This window comes from Dermacentor albipictus, chromosome 1, assembly GCF_038994185.2.
Source record: "Dermacentor albipictus isolate Rhodes 1998 colony chromosome 1, USDA_Dalb.pri_finalv2, whole genome shotgun sequence".
In the NCBI taxonomy this organism is placed as follows: Eukaryota; Metazoa; Arthropoda; class Arachnida; order Ixodida; family Ixodidae; genus Dermacentor; species Dermacentor albipictus.
Window position 1 is genome coordinate 121,742,783 of NC_091821.1, and position 18,145 is coordinate 121,760,927.

The following is an 18,145-nucleotide window of genomic DNA, read 5'->3' on the forward strand; positions in this document are numbered from 1 at the left end:
ACGCGGTGACCTTTAAGAGTGTACTATATGGGGAGTTAGAAAAGTTATCAAAATAATGGCGTAGTTTGTTTGCTCTGTTTTTCTTGCAGCATTGAAATTCCAAATCCCGTACAGCAACTCCAGCATGGGGCCTGTCCTTTCTTACGCTGACTACGTCATAGCCGACTCGGAGACTGAGTTGCGCTGTGCCACTAGCAGGATAATGGGTTCCGTGTTCGTAGCCGGCTGCTTGGCAGACGTCCTAGATCGAGCGCTATACGTCGCGTCTGCCTCGCGAGTTCTCATTGCATTTCTCCCTGTTCCCTTCTCCGTCATCTCGCAAAATGGTTGCGAGTGCAATACGCACACGTGATTCGTCCAACGAACCCCGCAGGTACTACCATGATTCCGTAACTGCTCCATATAATTTGTGAACTGCAATCACGAAATTGTTGCTAAGCCCGCCACATTCCTTTATTATTGTATTATTCAGGCTGATGTTCGGCATATCTGGACGTTGCACTGCCCGACTCGACTGGCAGGCAAAAGGGTGGTTCGTTGTTTGTTCTCAGGAATTGTTCGCCACGTCCGGGTGCCTTCTCGCTGCCGTAGCCCATTTCGCCGCTAGGAAGCTGGTCACATTTCGTTTCAGTAACGCCCGGTCGACATGCAGTGGACACGAACTTGCACGAATCAGACAAAATGGACTCGACGAAGTATTTGTGCGCCCTCCTGTGGCGACAGGAAAGACCTGGAGCGAAATGAGAGTGCGCATTGCCGTTTGACTGCAGCTGGACATTCAGTAAAACGCGGTTCGAACAACAGGTAACCCATGAGCAAAAATATACGGACTGCTGGCTCACAGAAAAAAAATACTATTTATTCGTAATCCAGGCGCAGTAACTGAAGTTGATGAATGCATTGGAAAGTTCTCAATGACAAATTTGGACTGCAGTACTGAATTTCAAGTTACATTCATATGCGGAGAAGAAGAAAAAAAATCGGCTTTATCAGAGAATCCCTGGTCCGTATATTTTGCTCAGGGGAGCGCAAACATTTCCACACAGCATGTGAGCACCAGGAAAAAGTACGAAAATAATGCGAATTGCGTGCCGGCTTTCCAGCAGCTTATCTTTTCAGACGTTCATCGCTTAGACAGCAGCAATAAATACAGCAACATCTAGAATTCCTATCGCTTCTACGAGCACAGGTCACTCGTCTCTTTGCAAGTGCACATTTAAAGAGTACCCCACTGAAAAGCTGAGGAGAAGAGAGTTACTTCAAAAGACTCAAACATAGCGGTAACGTTGTTGCGTCACTCATCGCCTTACGTGTGACCTCACTGATCTGACCGGAAGAAATGATGAGCGATAAGAGAACCGCTCTTGCGTGCACGCTGACGCTAGATCTCCGTATACGCACTAAAAGTGTCGCAACCAGGTTGCCTCTCCTGGAAATTGGGATAAAAGTCCACGTGGCCGGCGGCAGCTTGCATGCCAAGGTCCCCATTGAGCACGTTCCAGCCGTAACTGGTGTGGATAATGTCCACGAACATCGCATCCGCCTTGCTCACGTGGACGTCGCTCTCCTCGAAGAGCGGACCCGCTGGATCCAGGGCTGCGCAGTAAAGACGCGCACTGTTAGCCCTCGCACAATGTTTGTCGTTCAGCTAATGAAATTAGAGCGCATTTGAAGTAGACTGCTACGGTTGCAGTCTCACCCTCCTGGTCGATCAAATTCCTCTTGATCAAATACTTTGAATTTGGTTGACGGGCAACGCCATTCCAACACAGCTGGGAAAGGGGAAAGTGCTAATAATTAATTTGTTTGACACACACCATGGAGTGAGACTGCGCTGTGTCAGTTTGATGAAGAGGCTAAGTTGTCACATTATTGTATTTATATGTTTCATAAGAGCTCCGGAGCTACTTAATTATAACTAGAAGCAATTTTTTTAGCTCTTTCTTTTTATGAACATCCGCCTCTTGATATATGAACTTATCAAGTGTTAATAAGAAATCTGCTAATGCCTATCCGTGCCTTTATCTTACGATAGGGCCTCTATTTATGACATTTGTGCTCAAAAACGCCTTTATGAATAAAAAGGATGGCCTCTTTTGTTAGGGTAAGCTGGGCCCTATAATGCAGCTACGGTTTCTATCAGCCCGTTCCGGAGAACGATGCACTTGCGCAACTTACGTAACCTTTTGTGGTCGTTCAAAAGGAGATAGTACTTGTCTCCTGCTGTCTCCTGGATCCTTTCAACATACTATTGGTCGGCCGTACGTGAGTAGTGCTATCGTTAAAGCCGCATTTAAGAAACCTTAAATACTGATGGGCCACATATAATTGCACATGTAACCTTAAATTAGCCATAGGCTTCATTGACACTTCGACTCCCTCGACTCGATTACTGCGAACTGCAGTTCTGAACCTCCGTAATAACTTCAGGGCCTATTAGAGAGACTATACAGGGTGTTTCAGCTCAGCCGGGCCAAATGTTAAAAAAATTATCGTTTGAGCTACGAGAATGCAACCAAGTTGATATTCCTCGCAGTCCTCTTGACCAACTAAAACTATATTTTACTATGAGTTTAGGTAATTAATAAAAAATAATTATATAACCAACTTTTGAAGCTTTGATTTAAATGCAAAAGCTTGTGTAGAAGTTGTAGAGCCTAGTGAAAAACATCCAAATATTTTCTTTCTGTGCTGATAACTGCAGTGGTTTTAATTTTTCCGGCCTGCAACCAAAGCGCGCGATATTTGAAAAAAATACCACGTGACTACGCGCTTGCGTACAGCGACATTAGTGTGTACTCAAACATTCTACCATCGAAGTAAATCGACGCTGCACGCAGACTGAAGGCATGTATAGGCCGCTAAAATTATAGGTGATGGTCCCACCCGTCATCCACGATGGCGATGCATCGTTGATGAGGAGTGCGACTTCCTCCTCCTGCTCTCCGCCTTCCTGGCCCTTTACCCTGTCAACAGCAAAAACACTGGCAGAGCTTCAAGAAATACCATGCGTTATTTATCGCATATTCCATCGCTTCAACTGACAAGATGTCTAGGCAAAAGTGGAAGCCACGACCATTGTATTCTACTTCAGTTGCTCAAAGTCTGTTCGGGCGTTCGGTCTGCGTGCATCATCGACTATTCGTTCGTGGAATCTTTGAAGGCACTGATGTTGCATGCATAAGTGCGCATTCACGCGGTACTTTTTCAACTCTTGCGTGCTTTCTTTACAGTCCGGAAAAAATTAGAACAGCTGCAGCTGTTCGGGCGTTCGGTCTGCGTGCATCATCGACTATTCGTTCATGGCATCTTCGAGGGCACTGATGTCGCATGCATAAGTGCGCATTCACGCGGTACTTTTTCAACTCTTGCGTGCTTTCTTTACAGCCCAGAAAAAATTAGAACAGCTGCAGCTATCGCCACGGAAAAGGGTTGTTGGACATTTTTCAGTAGGCTGTACAACTTCTACATTAAAGATCCTGCGTTTAAATTGATACTTTCAAATTTCTTTAATTAATTACAATTAATTACTTAAGATCATAGTGAAAGATACTGTGAGTTGTTTAAGACAGCGAACAATACTAAGTGAGTTTATTCACGTAACTTAAGCTTGGATTTTTTAATGTTTACCTTGACTTTGCTGAAACGCCCTGTAGTTCTCGCAGACGTTTGCCACCTCCCGTATTTTTATTTCGCGCCTTTGCTTGATCGCTTCGCTATTCTTTCCGTCTTTCTTTTCCCCTTCCCCTTCCCCTAGTGCAGGGTAGCAAACCAGACGCTCTTATGGCTAAGTTCCCTGCCTTTCCCACCCCATTTCTCTTTCTCTCGCTTTATGAGCCTTCGAAGTGACTACCATGGGATCTTCAAAACCACCGATGCTTAAAATACGGCGAAAGCTCCTGTGTCACTTGAAGAACTCCTGGAATCTCCTGGACTACTCTAACAAGCACATTCGCAATCTTTAAAACTCCTGGAATATAAGTACACCCTAACAGCACTCAACTGAATGCTTCAGAAATTCTCTCGGCACAGGGCGCTTGACGTACGTCACTTTTCGAACCTCGCGACTGTGCCAAATATTCTATGAAGCAACCTTTCTAGGCACGCTTTTCCCTTCGTTTGTCGAATAAACTTTCAAATCTACATTATATGTTACGTAATTATTCGCTATAGCCCAGCAAAACTATTCACTGTATCCCTTACAGACTTTTCGCTTCACGCAAGTATACAGAAAACAAATTTCACGAGTGTACTTATTTTGTTCATTTTAAATATCTTCCGATGTGGAACGACGTATAAACAAATCGGCTATTATCTCTTCGCTTGCGCAAAGTGGCCGCGGCGGGGTAGTTACGACGCCAGGCTTAAACCATGTCCCCGCTTATTCTATCCCAGGTACCCTGTTCGGCTATCTTTTTTTCTTTTCTAACGTTGCGTCGTGCGGTACCTGAACCAAAGCGTGACAAACGAACGAACAAACAAGACCCGCTGATTTCTCAAGTTATAAATTATCTTTAGAGTATGTATGTATGTATGTATGTATGTATGTATGTATGTATGTATGTATGTATGTATGTATGTATGTATGTATGTATGTATGTATGTATGTATGTATGTATGTATGTATGTATGTATGTATGTATGTATGTATGTATGTATGTATGTATGTATGTATGTATGTATGTATGTATGTATGTATGTATGTATGTATGTATGTATGTATGGTAACTGAAATCATGAACTGAAAGTTATAGTAAATATTTACGCAGCGCGTCTTTTTGGTAGGAGCTGCAAGTGCATTTAAAATAAAGCGGGAATGGTATCTAAAACGAGTATATATGCAAAACTTGCGCCCGCATTTCGATAGGGGTGACATGCGAAAACACCCGTGTAGCTGCGCGCTGACGTGCGTCCTGCAGGACTTTTATTAAAGTTTGTCCAATTCAATCCCCCACTATGGCGTGCCTCATAATCAGATCGTGGTTTTGGCGCGTAAAACCTCATAATTTAATTATTTATTTTATGCAGAAGTGTCGCTACGCTCTGTGTCTCTATCTCTTACGCAGCAACGTAACTGAAAGCCACAGATAAGAATAATTTTATTGCTCTAATTATCATCTAATATTTTAGGAACAACAAAGGGAGACACCTACGCGCACACACAGCGCTGAATAGCAACTACGTGCTTTAGTCGAAGTACAAAAGCCTTACCTTTCCACGCATTACTCAGCTGCGCAAACGAATTCAGACTATTTTTAGAGGCCCACCGAGAAGGCTACTGGCAAAATTATTTTTGTTGGCAGCTAATTTCCCAACCTTATAGTATATTTCCTGGATAGCTTGCGTGCGTGATTATGCAATACGCATCCAGTCGTCTTTTTCCTTTACCTTTATTTCTTTTACCTTTATCTTTTTTTAATGCTTGAGCAACAACCATTAGACAATGCACTTTTTCTGCGAAGCAGTTTTGCGCAAATTGCTTATCTTCTCCAAGATAAACTCAGAAACGCCGAACCAACGCCGGAAGATTACAACGGAAGATTAGGTGCCGAAGACAATGGCATGCACGCAACAGGCTCTCTACTTGCTGCCATTGTCCTGTGAAAAGATATACGAACCGTGCATTCCAATTGATGTGTAAGTGACAGATTAAGAGAACATAGCTAAAATTCTGGAAACACTGCTGTGCCCGGTAATCTTACCCTTCATCACCACCAATGGGAATTCGGTACTCTGCCTTCCACGCCGTCCTTGAATTGACGTTACGGCGCAAGCATCCAGACAAGCTAACATGAGAAACAGAGGATAACGAAATTGAACGCAGAAAGGCCGATTGTGTCAGCAGTCTCTTGATTAGTCTCCCTGAAAATGAAATCGAACTTTTATGCGCAGCTTCGTAATGGCTGGTAAAAAGGCTCGGATGAACTTGCTTACAATTGCTAACGCACGAAAAAAAAAAAAAAAACGTCGCCCTTCAAATAAAGCATTCCGTTGCCATTCATTGTTACGCTGTGTACGTATGTCTTCTTTGGTGCTGTTCTCACCCGCCATGATTTATCAGTGGCTATGCTGTTGGGCTGCTGAGCACGAGGTCGCGGGATCGAATCCTGGCCACGGCGGCCGCGTTTCGATGGGGGGCGAAAACACCCGTGTACTTATAGTTAGGTGCACGTTACGTAACCCCAGGTGGTCCAAATTTCCGGAGACCCCCATACGGCCTGCCTCATAATCAGAAAGTGGTTTTCGCACGTAAAACCATAATTTAATCCCGGTGCTGTTTTAGGGCACTGAGCCGCGTTAATGCGAAGATTCTATTCCAGTGCAATTCCTTTTCATGCTTCATCAGTGGTCCGAGTGGCACTTCACCTGCGTTAGAAGCAGGACTGCCCGGTCGTGATCGTTGAATGACAGGAAGGGAATAGAATCTAGCCCCATATAGGAATCGTTACACTATACCGGCCCTACATTTTGCGTGAGCCCAAGATGGCTTTTCAAGCGCAATAGAGGGTATATGTCCACACCAGTGATCCTGCCCAAGCTGCGTCCTGTCGAGTTGAGAAAGTGGCGGCCGCAGAAGCCAGACGCTTGACCGCCCAGGCTGAAGCCGACTACATGGATGTTGGCAGGATCCACAGCGTCAGGAAAGACGCGTACCAATGATTGCAGCGCTAGAGACACCTGGCGCCCGATGAGAGCGCTGTTGCCTGCAGCCGCGAAATAGTTGGGGGAGCGGCAGCCGTTGGCCCAGTCCACCAGTATCACAATGGCATCCTCCTGCGTGTCGCGTTGACGCACCCGAGAACCTCAGGCACGGGAGAAGCAACAAGGCACATGGAAACAATATCCTGTGATATTCGGCACAAGAGCAAGTAAACAAGGAGAAAAAGGGGAATATAGGCTTGCATTAAAGGGGCCCCTCACCAGGTCTGGCCATTTTTAGCTGACAAGCGCAGAGCATACAATGCCCGCCCATGATCGTGTTTGCGAAGAATTACATCGCTACGCGCCGCGGAAAGGCCTGAAATTTCAATCCGAACGTCGTTTCTCCTCTTCACTCGCGGCGAATCCGCCCGGAGAAGGACTGTGACGTAGTCGTGCTGCTGCGCCTACGTAATGGTGTCCGCAATGTGACGCCGCTCGTGGTGACACGTGACTTCGAGAATTATTCAAGACAACATCTGTTATCTGTGCGATCCGTTGCTTGAATTGACGAATTGAACTTTAGAGAAATAATAAAACGCACAAACCGAATGTCTGCGTATTTTTGTTTTACTTCGCACCGAAGCAAGAGAGATGTACTTCCGCTTCGTCTGCTTGTTCCCATGGTCGTGCAGTCACGTGCGCAGGTACCGAAACTATGCCATTTTCTACCGTGTTCCAGCGCGTGATCACGCTCTGCGATCCGCTTGTGCTGCCACAGTATTCGTGTAGCACTGAATTATCCGCTAGTCATGTTTTCTTGCGCACAGCGCGCGAAATCATGCGCTGCGCGATTGAGACAACAGCTCGCGCGCGGCACAGTCAACGGAAATGCGTAGCGCAGGAAAAAAAAAAGCGAGGAGAAAGAAATGGACGCGGGGCCTGTGACGTATGCGTCACGCGATCCTCGAGCTCTGGTATAGGAGAACGCAGGGAAGGAATTTCGCTTGCGAAGGCTAAACGGGGCGAGTGGACAGAGCGTCTTGCTTGGCAGTGGAACCCACCTGTTGAAATCATGGGTTCGCGGCGCTGAAATATTTTTATCTCAGCTATTAATGAGCCGATTTGAAATTTTTTTGCGGCAGAACGCTCCCTAGAGGACACGTGACAACTTCCAGCGTATAACCCAAATTTGCTATGGGGCCTGGTGAGGGGCCCTTCACGAAAGTTCTGCAACAGTGTTTCGCCATAGTGCTTGAACAAAGCACCCGTCACTCGTGAAGTGGTGCTCTATTACTGGTGCAGCATACCCCCCACCAAATCGGAGACGTAACACTGACTCGATTGGACTACTGGTTTAGCAGCCAAGCTGCAGCGAAAAAGAATTAAAATTCCCTCGAAAAGTGCAAATCTGTACCTTCTTGAGCAGAGATGTTTTGGTGTAATGGAGCCACGGAGAAGCGACGGACTGCGTGAATCCGTGCAGGAGAACCACCAGCTTCCTGGGTTCCCGGAATAAATGCGTATAGGAAGCGATGGACCTAGGCCCCGGTTCCGTAAATACTGTCGGAATGTCGTCGTTTTGCCGGCTGTACACGTGGAACTGCGTGCCCACGTCTCGTGGATTTTGGGGCAGTGCTATTGGGTGAGTCATGCGGTCCCACCTCGAGAAGCATCCCACGCCGGTGTAACAGACGCTCTCGTGGAGCAACTCTATCTTCTTTCGTTGCTGCTGAAAGGCAATGCAGAGGTGCGATGTCTCAGGAGTTTCTTGCTGACATGCTTATTGGTTAGGATACTAACACTTCACCATATGGGAAAAGGCCGCTCGTGGATACTAGTATGTGCACGTGTCTCCCAACAAAGAGCGATATTTCCAGACATCATAAGTAAACGCAGCGCAAGCTAAACGTCGGTCGCCTATGCCTATGTCGGTCGAAGAGATTCGAAGAAAATGAACCGACGTTATAAATGTATCGAGAAGCGGGCTTGTTTCATCAGTCATTTCGGCATGATGCCCAAGGGGATGCACCAAGCCTTGTCCTGTCCATGGCAGAGCTAGAACGTGCGAATGCTCAGGCTAAAAATTCAGCATGGTTGGCTGGGATATCTTAGCAGGTTTATAGCACGAAAGTACTGAGAAAGTAAGAACATCGCATTTTGTCTTTCCCGTCCGTCTGTGTGGTTTTGCCTTATCAACATATGCGAAAGTAGGAATGCTCGTGCTTTTACGTTAAAATGCGGCCGTGTTAGTCGTGCAGACCCATAAGAAATTGTACAGGGTCGTCCACTCTTAGGGGAAGCACCTCATTATAATTCAGTCGCATGATTCCAATTTTTTTTCCAACTTTATGCGAGAAATATCTGATGACCCCCAACGCAGATATAATCAAGGTTACTCTTCAGCACATATGTCTAAATTTAAGCTTCTATAGCGCTCGAACGCTAAGTCCATGTTTCCCCTAGCAGTGAACGAACAATCCTGTACATTATTAGAACACAGAAACAATTGTCTCTTGATAACCGATAGCGCGTCGTGTCGCGAATGTGCAGCGTGTCCCTCCCATTTTGCTTCAACAGCTGACATGTTCTAATGCTGCTGTCAGTGTGGAAGGCTTCCGCGCAAAGTGTCATAAATACAGTACAAGCACAAATGTATATCCGCAATTTACTTTCTGCAATGTGCTTGGGACATCAAAATTATAACAAATATTTTCATTTCTCAAATGGCCCAATTTGTTGTCGTTTATTTCACTGACATCATCACTAGGAGATTGCTCGTGCCAATGGAAACGTTCGTAGAGAACGTTTTTTATGATATTATTAATATCTTTATTAGAGACATTTAGGTTGACGTTGTTCGCCATAGAAGAAACTGGGTGTACTGCCCTTCTATGGCACCTGAAATATACCAGGAAGCGCTGCAGATAATGCGATCAGAAAGAAAGGGATAAAAATATAGTTATATGTTCTCCCAACGTTTTACAAATGTTTGCTGATCAGGAACCATATTCTCAAAGAACGTTTTTGGGCTAGAATTGCCCGGAAAAACAGGCGTAAGCCAATATTCATTAGGGCATGTTATTACAGCCGCTAGGCGGTCAATAGCAAACTGCACTTACAAAGTAAATGCTTCGTGAATTCGGCCCCGTATACATAAGCACCAACGTCTATATAAATTTATCTAGTGAACATAATTATTTCCCGAGTAGTGGACATAAGTATATAATCCTGGGCAGCCATTTAACAACGTCGAATGGCACATTGAGGTCCGCAGAAATTGTGACGTTCTCACTTTCGAAGGAATGTTTTATATTTGCAATAAAAAGCGGCAGAGTACCTCGTCTGTGTTAAAAGACTCGATATGACGCATAGTTGCATAAATAATGCAAACGTATCCCCCTCCCCTTGGACCCCATTGGAATTCAACCAAGAAGTCACGTTGTTTTATGCCTTGTGTCCCGTATAAGAACGGTTTGTGTTTGGTTGGTTGCCTTCACTAACATAATGTTCTCTCACATGGTTGGTCAGTGCCTGTTCTTACTAAATTCCCTAGCGTCTACACTACTTTGTGGATGCGGGGGCCCACATTCGCCTTTTTTTTTTCTTCAGAGGCGGTAGCCTGGAAGCGTCTTGTTTGCAGTGAGCATTGGTTGTGAACTCACCTTTGCAATTTCAGTGTCGTAGTCGATGGCTTTGATTATTTCAACATCCCCAGACTTGCTTTCTCCAAGTTCAATGTAGTCTTCGTGAGAAGCGCAGACCGCAGCGGTTGCTAGCACGGTCACCAAAAAACTCGGTCCCGCTTGTATGGCGATGGTTGGGTTAAAAGATATGTTCACATGAGTGGCCTTTACTTTTTTAATGGACGTCAGGTGCAGTTTGTTCTAACAAACCGAACATTATAGCACTCGGGTTACTGGACAGGGAGCTATCAAATTTGCGCTTTTTTATTGTGTATTTTTCTCGCTTTGTAATTGGTTGTGTACTCATGTGACTGCGCAAACGTTACCATTTTTTACTCAATTCGAAAAATGCGAAAATCAAAACAATATCGTATTTCTAGTTTGGGTATCAGAATCTGCAGTTTATTCAAGCAAGATGAACAAAAATTTTGAAGATTTCTATTTTTTAACTTAGCAGCACGAGTTTTCCAACTACCCTTCACAACACATTCCTTAACAGCTAACTTGTAAAATATATTTCCTTTTATGCAGAAATGAGGGAAGATGCTGAAAGATTAAATGATATATAGAGAGAAATTCACTTTAACTGCATACCCGTGAACAATTACCCGTGAACGTTTTTTTTTCGTTCTTTTGTTCATCATCATCACCCTAGAGTAAGCACTCAAGAAGCAAAAGCAGATTATAATGACGCTTCCTGGCACGTTACTTGCCAGTGGCTCTTGAAAACTTACATAATATGCAGCGTATTTTCATTATTTTGAACTGCCAGGAAGGGACAAGCATGTTCTTTGTCGAGCCTTGAATTTCAACCTATGATGCAAAGAGACATAGAAGGCGTATATCAATCATAATGACCTTTACATCTGCACGTGTGGAGTTGGCATGACACGAGAAAGATAAGGCAGCGATTCGGCCTGTCGGCAAGTTCGTATCTGCAACCTTGTCCTGCAAATATCATACGCTAGCATAGCGTCTGCTGTTCTCCTGTAAAACGAAGCTGCTAAGGTAAGTTCCGCAATGGTTCTCGTGAGGCGGTGTGACGGCGTGGTCGATATCAAATGCAAATGTAACGCAACGTGTGTCGTAGGCCCGAAATTAGTTTGAATTTTAATCATGAATGATTGTAAAATTAAAGTTACCTTCCGTACATCTCATTCAAATGGACAACAAATCATACGTGCGGCTTTCTGTAGTCAATAACCCGCAATATTTGTTAAACGTTGCCTGCGGTGGTGGAAGTGGACGTCGTGGTGCTGCAACGCCGCCTGCGTGGGAGTCGTCACCAAGAACAGGCAGCCACGACTGCACTCTTAAAATTTGCACACCCTTATGGATGTAGTAGGGGTGTTTCGGTTTTTTCACCCTTGTAAACACCCTTGAAACGCCTTTTTTTTTAAAAAAAAGAATGTTCCACAAGAAAACTTTCTTGGAACAGCTCAATCCTTCTTATTTAATCCTAATTTTATAGGTGTACATTAGCAAGGCTATAGCATGATAAATGAATGTTGGCAGGTTACGCATTTATATTATACTGCTGCGCCAAGCAGTGGGACATCCTGTGTCCTTAGTGCAGCATGATTTGTTATTACGCTGTGCTGCCTGGTGGCAGTGAACCATCACTGCAGAGGAAGATGACGAAAAGCATGGGGTGTGTGTCTTGCTGCTATGGCGAAACCTTAAATTTTTTTGCCTGAAAGGACTTCACATTAAATATAGTACTACATGCTCAACCAGGGGAGCAATGTGGCCACACCTTTCACATTCTGACTCATGTACTGAACAAGATAGTTACATAGCTAAGGCTAGGCAGCATTTACAGTACCTAGGCGCTCCATTGACTACGCGCCTTTAGTGAACGCTCAAATACTTGCAAGAACCCGCCATGGCTACTTAGCGGCTATGGTGTTGGGCTACTAAACACGAGACACGCCGCGGTTGCTCAGTGGCTATGGTGTTGAACTGCTGAGCACGAGGTCACGGGATCGAATCCCGGCCATGGCGGCCGAATTTCGATGGGGGCGAAATGCAAAAACACCCGTGTATTTAGATTTAGGGGCACGTTAAAGAACCCCAGGTGGTCGAAATTTCCGGAGTCTTACGCTACGGCGTGCCTCATAATCGGAAACTGGTTTTGGCACGTAAAACCCCATAATTTTTTTCTGTTTTTAAATTTATATTTTTGTCAACCATACTACTAAACTACGCAGATCGCGATTGCAGTAGCGCACAGTAAATGCTACCTTCCACCAGTGTCGTTTCCCACGTTCTGTGATTCGCTGCAGGCATTAAATGGGATTTCTTAGAGTATTCGCCGCTCCAAATTTACTAGGCTCTCTCTATGGGTTATATAAGGTATAGGGAGCCAGCGCTATCAAACATGAGCCGTTACTGCACATCGGAAGTCACAAGTGCGGTTGCGGCCCATTTACTTGAGCACATCTTGGCTTATATATCGCAGTGTTGAAAGGCCTGCATAAATTCAATACCTAAATGCATTCCCCCACAAATCGCTTTGTGTTTTTCAACTTTTGACTCGACATCATCGCAATGCTATGTATTCGAGTACTCTGGAAGGCCTAGACAACAGCTTTTCAATAGCCGTTAGATCTCGTGAATTATTATTTCCACAATCTCTTGCGCCCCCTCCCTAATCGCTTCCAGATACCCCCCCCCCCTCCTTTTCTTTGTGGTCGAAACTACTCGTAACAATTTTTATTCTGGAAATTTACAAAATATCAGTCATCCTCAAATCAGGTGTCACTTACCCTAGGGCATATATTAAAAGAATATGGCAACACTGTACAGTTCTCTAGGAATGGCTCCATAAATTCCCCTCTATTGCAGCCAAAATTGCACCAGCTTTTGTCATCAGAAGATTTCTCTTTCGATGACACAGCAACTTTAATCATGTACTATGACTCAAAGCTTAGTGACTGAAAAGCCGGCCCTGCAGAGGTGTAAACGCGTGGTAAGAAATAGTATTTTATATCCGAGAGTACACCGCGAAATTAGGAATAGGACGAAAGAGGTTTGAAGAGAACGGCACTTTCTATTAAATAAAAATTTTATTACAACGAAATGGCTATATTACACATAGGGTCAGTTCACGTGCAGAAAAGGCAGTATGGCTTCATAGATAAGAATAAGCGACACTGTTGTATATATCTTAAAACATAAGCTTGATAATTCGGACAGACTTCGGCAGAAAGTTTACAAACGAAGCTACGAACTTTTTCTTAATCAACCTCTAAAGCATAACACGCGCGTGATTATTGCTGACCGATTCAGCTTCAGTGTAAACGATTTCCTTTTCTGAGAATGAACCACAAGCTTTATCACACAAGAACCCTCACATTTTAGCAATGCGATATACAATTAAATTAATAAGCTCTTTCTATGCATTCGTGATGGGGAAAATAAGTGTGCTGTGTAATTACTTAGCTTAACAGCCATGCTCTGAATATTACGAACAGTCTTCTCGACCCGGAATGTGCCACTGTAAGAGGTGTCTGATATTCAATGTCCACTTGACATCTTACAAATTGTTTCTGTGATTAATTAAACACGTTGCCCCTTGACGTACCTATTACCCTTCTTCGCGTTTCTATATGACCGAACAAATCCTTTCGCTTTCTTTTTTTTCGGGGGGGGGGGGAGTGGGGGGGGGATTTGACTCAATGCAATGCAGTTCGGACGTGGAAGGGCGCAGTGACGACATTGTTTTTCATGTGCCATTGGCTTTCTTCAGAACCACAGAAACGAGCCGCGTTATAGCGTCATGGAAACATATTTAAGAAGCATTTCTTGGACGCTCTACCACTTTAAGATAGCACTTATGCCCTAAGACATATATCGTTCTAATTGAACGTTACTAATTAGCTAATTAAACGCCCTTTAAAAAATGGTCTGAGGAACTGAAGACTACTACGAACAATAATCTGTTGGTGTCATACGTCAAGGTGTACTACCCTAATGTTAAATGTTTGTTCAAGCTACTTGAAACACCTGATATACAAAAAAATACTTTTACACAATGCCGTGTTCCTAGACATAGATAGGTAATACTTTTTTGTTAATGCCAAGCGCTACAAAAAACATGCCCGCCGCTGCTGTGATGTTCGTGAAGGAAAAATTGGCGTTTTTTTGGGGGATCCTCTGATTTTAATAAACTCAGAGACATTTATGCAGGCCTGCATGAAAGCCATGAAACCCACGAAAGACATCAGAGACACACACGACATACATTAAACGTATCGCGTCGAGTGAACCGCGTAGAGGTCGATTTATTATTGGAAAACCGTTTCTTTAAACACTGGTATTCGATTTCAAAATTACACTCTATAACAGCCTCACTAGTTTCAGGGAGGTTATTCATGAAACAGTGCCTCTCTCAGTGGCAATACTAGCTAGTTGGATGTTAAGTTTATTGGTTATTGCACAAGTGCGGTTCTGGTACTGCTTTCTTTAATAACTTGTTTTTCTTCGTATCAGTTCCAGATAGAACAGACTGCCTAGATATGTTACTGGTTGCCGACCCAAAAGTATACCACCAGGCTTGATTTTTGGCGGGAATATAGTTGCTCACTAGTCGCTCCATTTTTTTTTTCTTCTGATGTCTCTGTTTTAATTTGTGGCATGCCACAATGCTAGACACTGCCTACAAACAAGGTAGTATTTTTCTATGGTAATGACGGAAATAGTGAAGAAATATGTCAATATTACAGTAATGGCATTGATATCGGCTGGCCGCTCGGCGCTCTCACGCTCTGACGCCACTTTGCTGGGTTTCTTGTTTATAGCGCCGCTATACCTTGTGCTTATATAATTCTAATCGTAACTACTGACAGCGCCGCGTGCAGCATTTGCACTTGCGCCGACAATGTGTGATCGCACAAAAGCACACACGTGATTGTTTACCATAATGCGAAAAGCGGCTGCAATGTCTGCTTGCCTCTAGCAAGCGTAGCAGCACTTTCGTCGCTTCACGCGCGGAAGGTATCGCCTGAGGCCCCGTGTGTTTGGCAAATATGTTCTGGGAGTAAGTGCCCTGCGTTCCATTTCCAAATATATTATCTGCCTGCTAGCCCAAGTCGGTTCGACAGTCGGGTTGTCACGGAGCAAAAGTTAGTGAACAATAGTTTCAGTCATTAGGTGCGCACAAAATGACAAATGCGCTGGTAGGTTCGCTAAATGTATCTGGAGCTGTTCGACTGCTTTTTACTGCTTGGTTAACGCACATGTGTGTTTTCATTCATTGGCATTTTAGATGTTCGTTTTGCTTATTTCTAGCTAAATTATTTCACTTTTCTAAAGCAGAGGAGCAATTCTGGTTAATCTCCCTGCTCGTTCCTTCTGTCATCCTCTCATCAACCTAGAGGTCGCGAGTTCTGATTTCTAGACGTGGAAACCCGCATTCAGATAAGGGCGAAACGCATTTTGACTTTCTAGTCATACTTCAGTGCACGGTAAACAACGCCGGGTGGTCAAAATTACTCCAGATATATGTCATGGCAGCTTGCTTTTCAATGAAACTAATGTTAATTATACCTTTATTACAGGTGCGACGTTCTAAAGAAAAAAAGTTTCGGCGCAAACGGAACGCATTCATTGCTGCAATACTTTATCACGTGCGTGTACCACTTCAAGAGCAGAAAAACACGGGGCTTTCAAATACTAGCTTCCAATTTTCATTACTTTTTAGTAAGATGTTGCATTGTACAAGAGCTTCAAGCAAAGGAGTTAGAAGGTTTACCTTTCTGGTTGTAACAATGAGTGATTGTACACAGTTACTCGTTGGCATGCTGACGTTATGTTCTGTTTGATGGTGTGATATAGGATGACATCACACCATCAAGAACTCTTGATGCTAGAAAGTAATACATCCGCTCTGACGACCTAACATCAGCACTGATGTCCTTCCCCAAAAAAAAACAATCAGGTCCAATTATTTTCCTTTCAGTTGAAAAGCATTTACTGGCTTCAACTCACTCTACACAACAGATTTCTTTAAGGGCAGCTGAATTATACTTTAGCGTGATATAATTTTCTAAAACAGGGATATTTTATTACGTACAGCTTCAGTAAAGAAACAACCTTGTTTCCACGGTCATTTCATCGATTTTCAGGACGGGAAATAGAATATACGCAGTCTCTTACCTGGTATAATTCCCCGTTGCGACAAGCACAGCCTTCTGAGCGATGACTGCGGTGAATTCCTTGCTGTATCAAAGAGCCAATCCCGTGGTAAAAAAAAAGTGGAGCGCGTGTCACGCTTCTTGCAGAAGCAGGCCTGCTTTTCTCTGACAGCAAAAACAGGAGATGGTCAAATGCTGAAACCAGGTGGTGACCCGCACTCTGCCGTTCGGATTTATGGCTCGTGTTTACTGGACATGACAAGGGTAAAGGAGTTCCGAATTGCTGAGCGCTGAAAGCTCATATATACACGTCTCCGCCTGCCTGCATCACTCCTGCCCAACGTATGTTGCTCTTGACATGAATCCATGCGGGCGACCACGTGTGTATGTCAATGTTCTGCCGCATCTTCCACATCGAGATTAGAGCTGCATGCATAAGAGAATCAATCAGTGCGCGCTACAATGTCCCGGAGGTCACGCCGAACAGGGCACATCGTGTTTTGTGCTCTCGCTGTACTTCACGCAGACGTATTGTTTGCCTTGGTGCTCATGTGTCTGTGAACACGGAGAACTTTTCGTAACGCAGCCTTCGATCTCTACGCACACCTCCCTTCTGCATCAAGGTTCAAGCTTTGTTTCTTTTTTTTTTATTATCCGTGACCTAGATAACTACAGCGTTGCTTTGCTCGCGCCTGTCTTGTTTTTCGGACCTGTTCACTTTGCTAAGAGCAGCTGCTGATATTGTGACTTGATTCACTGAAATGTTTAGGCTGTCGTCAAAAGAAGTCATTGATCACAAAGCATACTAGAACAATAAGCTGAGCTATGCAATTTATTTGAAACGTGCTGCCGGGAAATGCTTCGTAAAGTCATGTGTAGTAATTTGTACAACTTTTTCAGTCTCTTCTAATAAAAGGAAAGCTGAAACAAAAGACAGTTACTGTAAACGAAGAAAGTAATAAGTAAAAACAAAACGAAGTTGCCTATTGATTCTTGTCTAGTGTGGTTCTTCATGCGTCTACACTTGATACAATTAAAGCTTACCCGGTGAACGCTAATATATCATCCTATAGGTTGTTCAAAGCCAAAATAAATGCTTGTTTATTTAATGGCCGCCTACTGCGAAAAATTTTTGGCATCTGTTGCTCTTGGATACTGCCTCCACGGAAACGGGCATGATCCTTTGGAATTAAGACTCCGGCAGTCATTAGCGTACACTATTCTAATATCCTGGTACTGTAATTGCAAATTTGAGGCGGGGAAGAAGCAAACGCTTATTGAATTTTTTTACGAGCATGTAGGTGGTCGTTCTTCGTTTAATATTTTGTGGGTGTCGCCTTGCAATATTAGTCGGATTTGTTTTGTGGGGAGGTGAATTTGTGGGGAGGTGAATTGGAGGTGAATACTGAGTCACCTTTATTTGAGCAAGTTCATGTACTGGCGAGGAGCAGGGGTAGGAGAAAAGAAAGAGAGAAGACAGGAATGTTAACCAAAAACTCACCTGGTTTGGTGCTCTACGCTGAGTAAATGGGGGAATAGGAAGATGAGAAAGAGGGGAGGGGAACACGTGGTGAAATCGCGCACGTGCGCGGACAGCACCACTTAACTGACAAAACTTTGATATGCAAGGAATTCAACCCCCTCAGACTCACATGCAAATTTTGTACCCTCACGCCTTAAAAA

The 18,145-nt window shown here is 44.1% G+C and overlaps 1 protein-coding gene across 1 annotated transcript; it reads right to left on the minus strand.

Annotated features, from left to right (window-relative positions):
- Positions 1-413: 413 nt before the first annotated feature.
- On the minus strand, positions 414-16,694 carry LOC135904846 (pancreatic triacylglycerol lipase-like). The gene is made up of 7 exons (XM_065435831.1): positions 16,485-16,694; positions 11,060-11,138; positions 10,305-10,444; positions 8,057-8,371; positions 6,522-6,774; positions 1,402-1,596; positions 414-730 (listed from the first exon to the last, which is right to left on the minus strand). The coding sequence occupies exons 2-7, from the start codon at positions 11,109-11,111 to the stop codon at positions 465-467; spliced, it is 1,221 nt and encodes a 406-aa protein (XP_065291903.1). The 5' UTR covers positions 11,112-11,138; positions 16,485-16,694; the 3' UTR covers positions 414-464.
- Positions 16,695-18,145: the final 1,451 nt, after the last annotated feature.

Excerpts from the sequence above, each read along its gene's own strand:
- LOC135904846 (XM_065435831.1), bottom strand. The coding sequence starts at position 11,111 with ATGCTTGTCCCTTCCTGGCAGTTCAAAATAATGAAAATACGCTGCATA. Across the intron at positions 8,372-10,304 it reads ACGACACTGAAATTGCAAAG|CAGCAACGAAAGAAGATAGA; the intron begins GTGAGTTCACAA and ends ATTGCCTTTCAG. Across the intron at positions 1,597-6,521 it reads CAGCTTGGGCAGGATCACTG|CCCTGGATCCAGCGGGTCCG; the intron begins GTGTGGACATAT and ends TTTACTGCGCAG.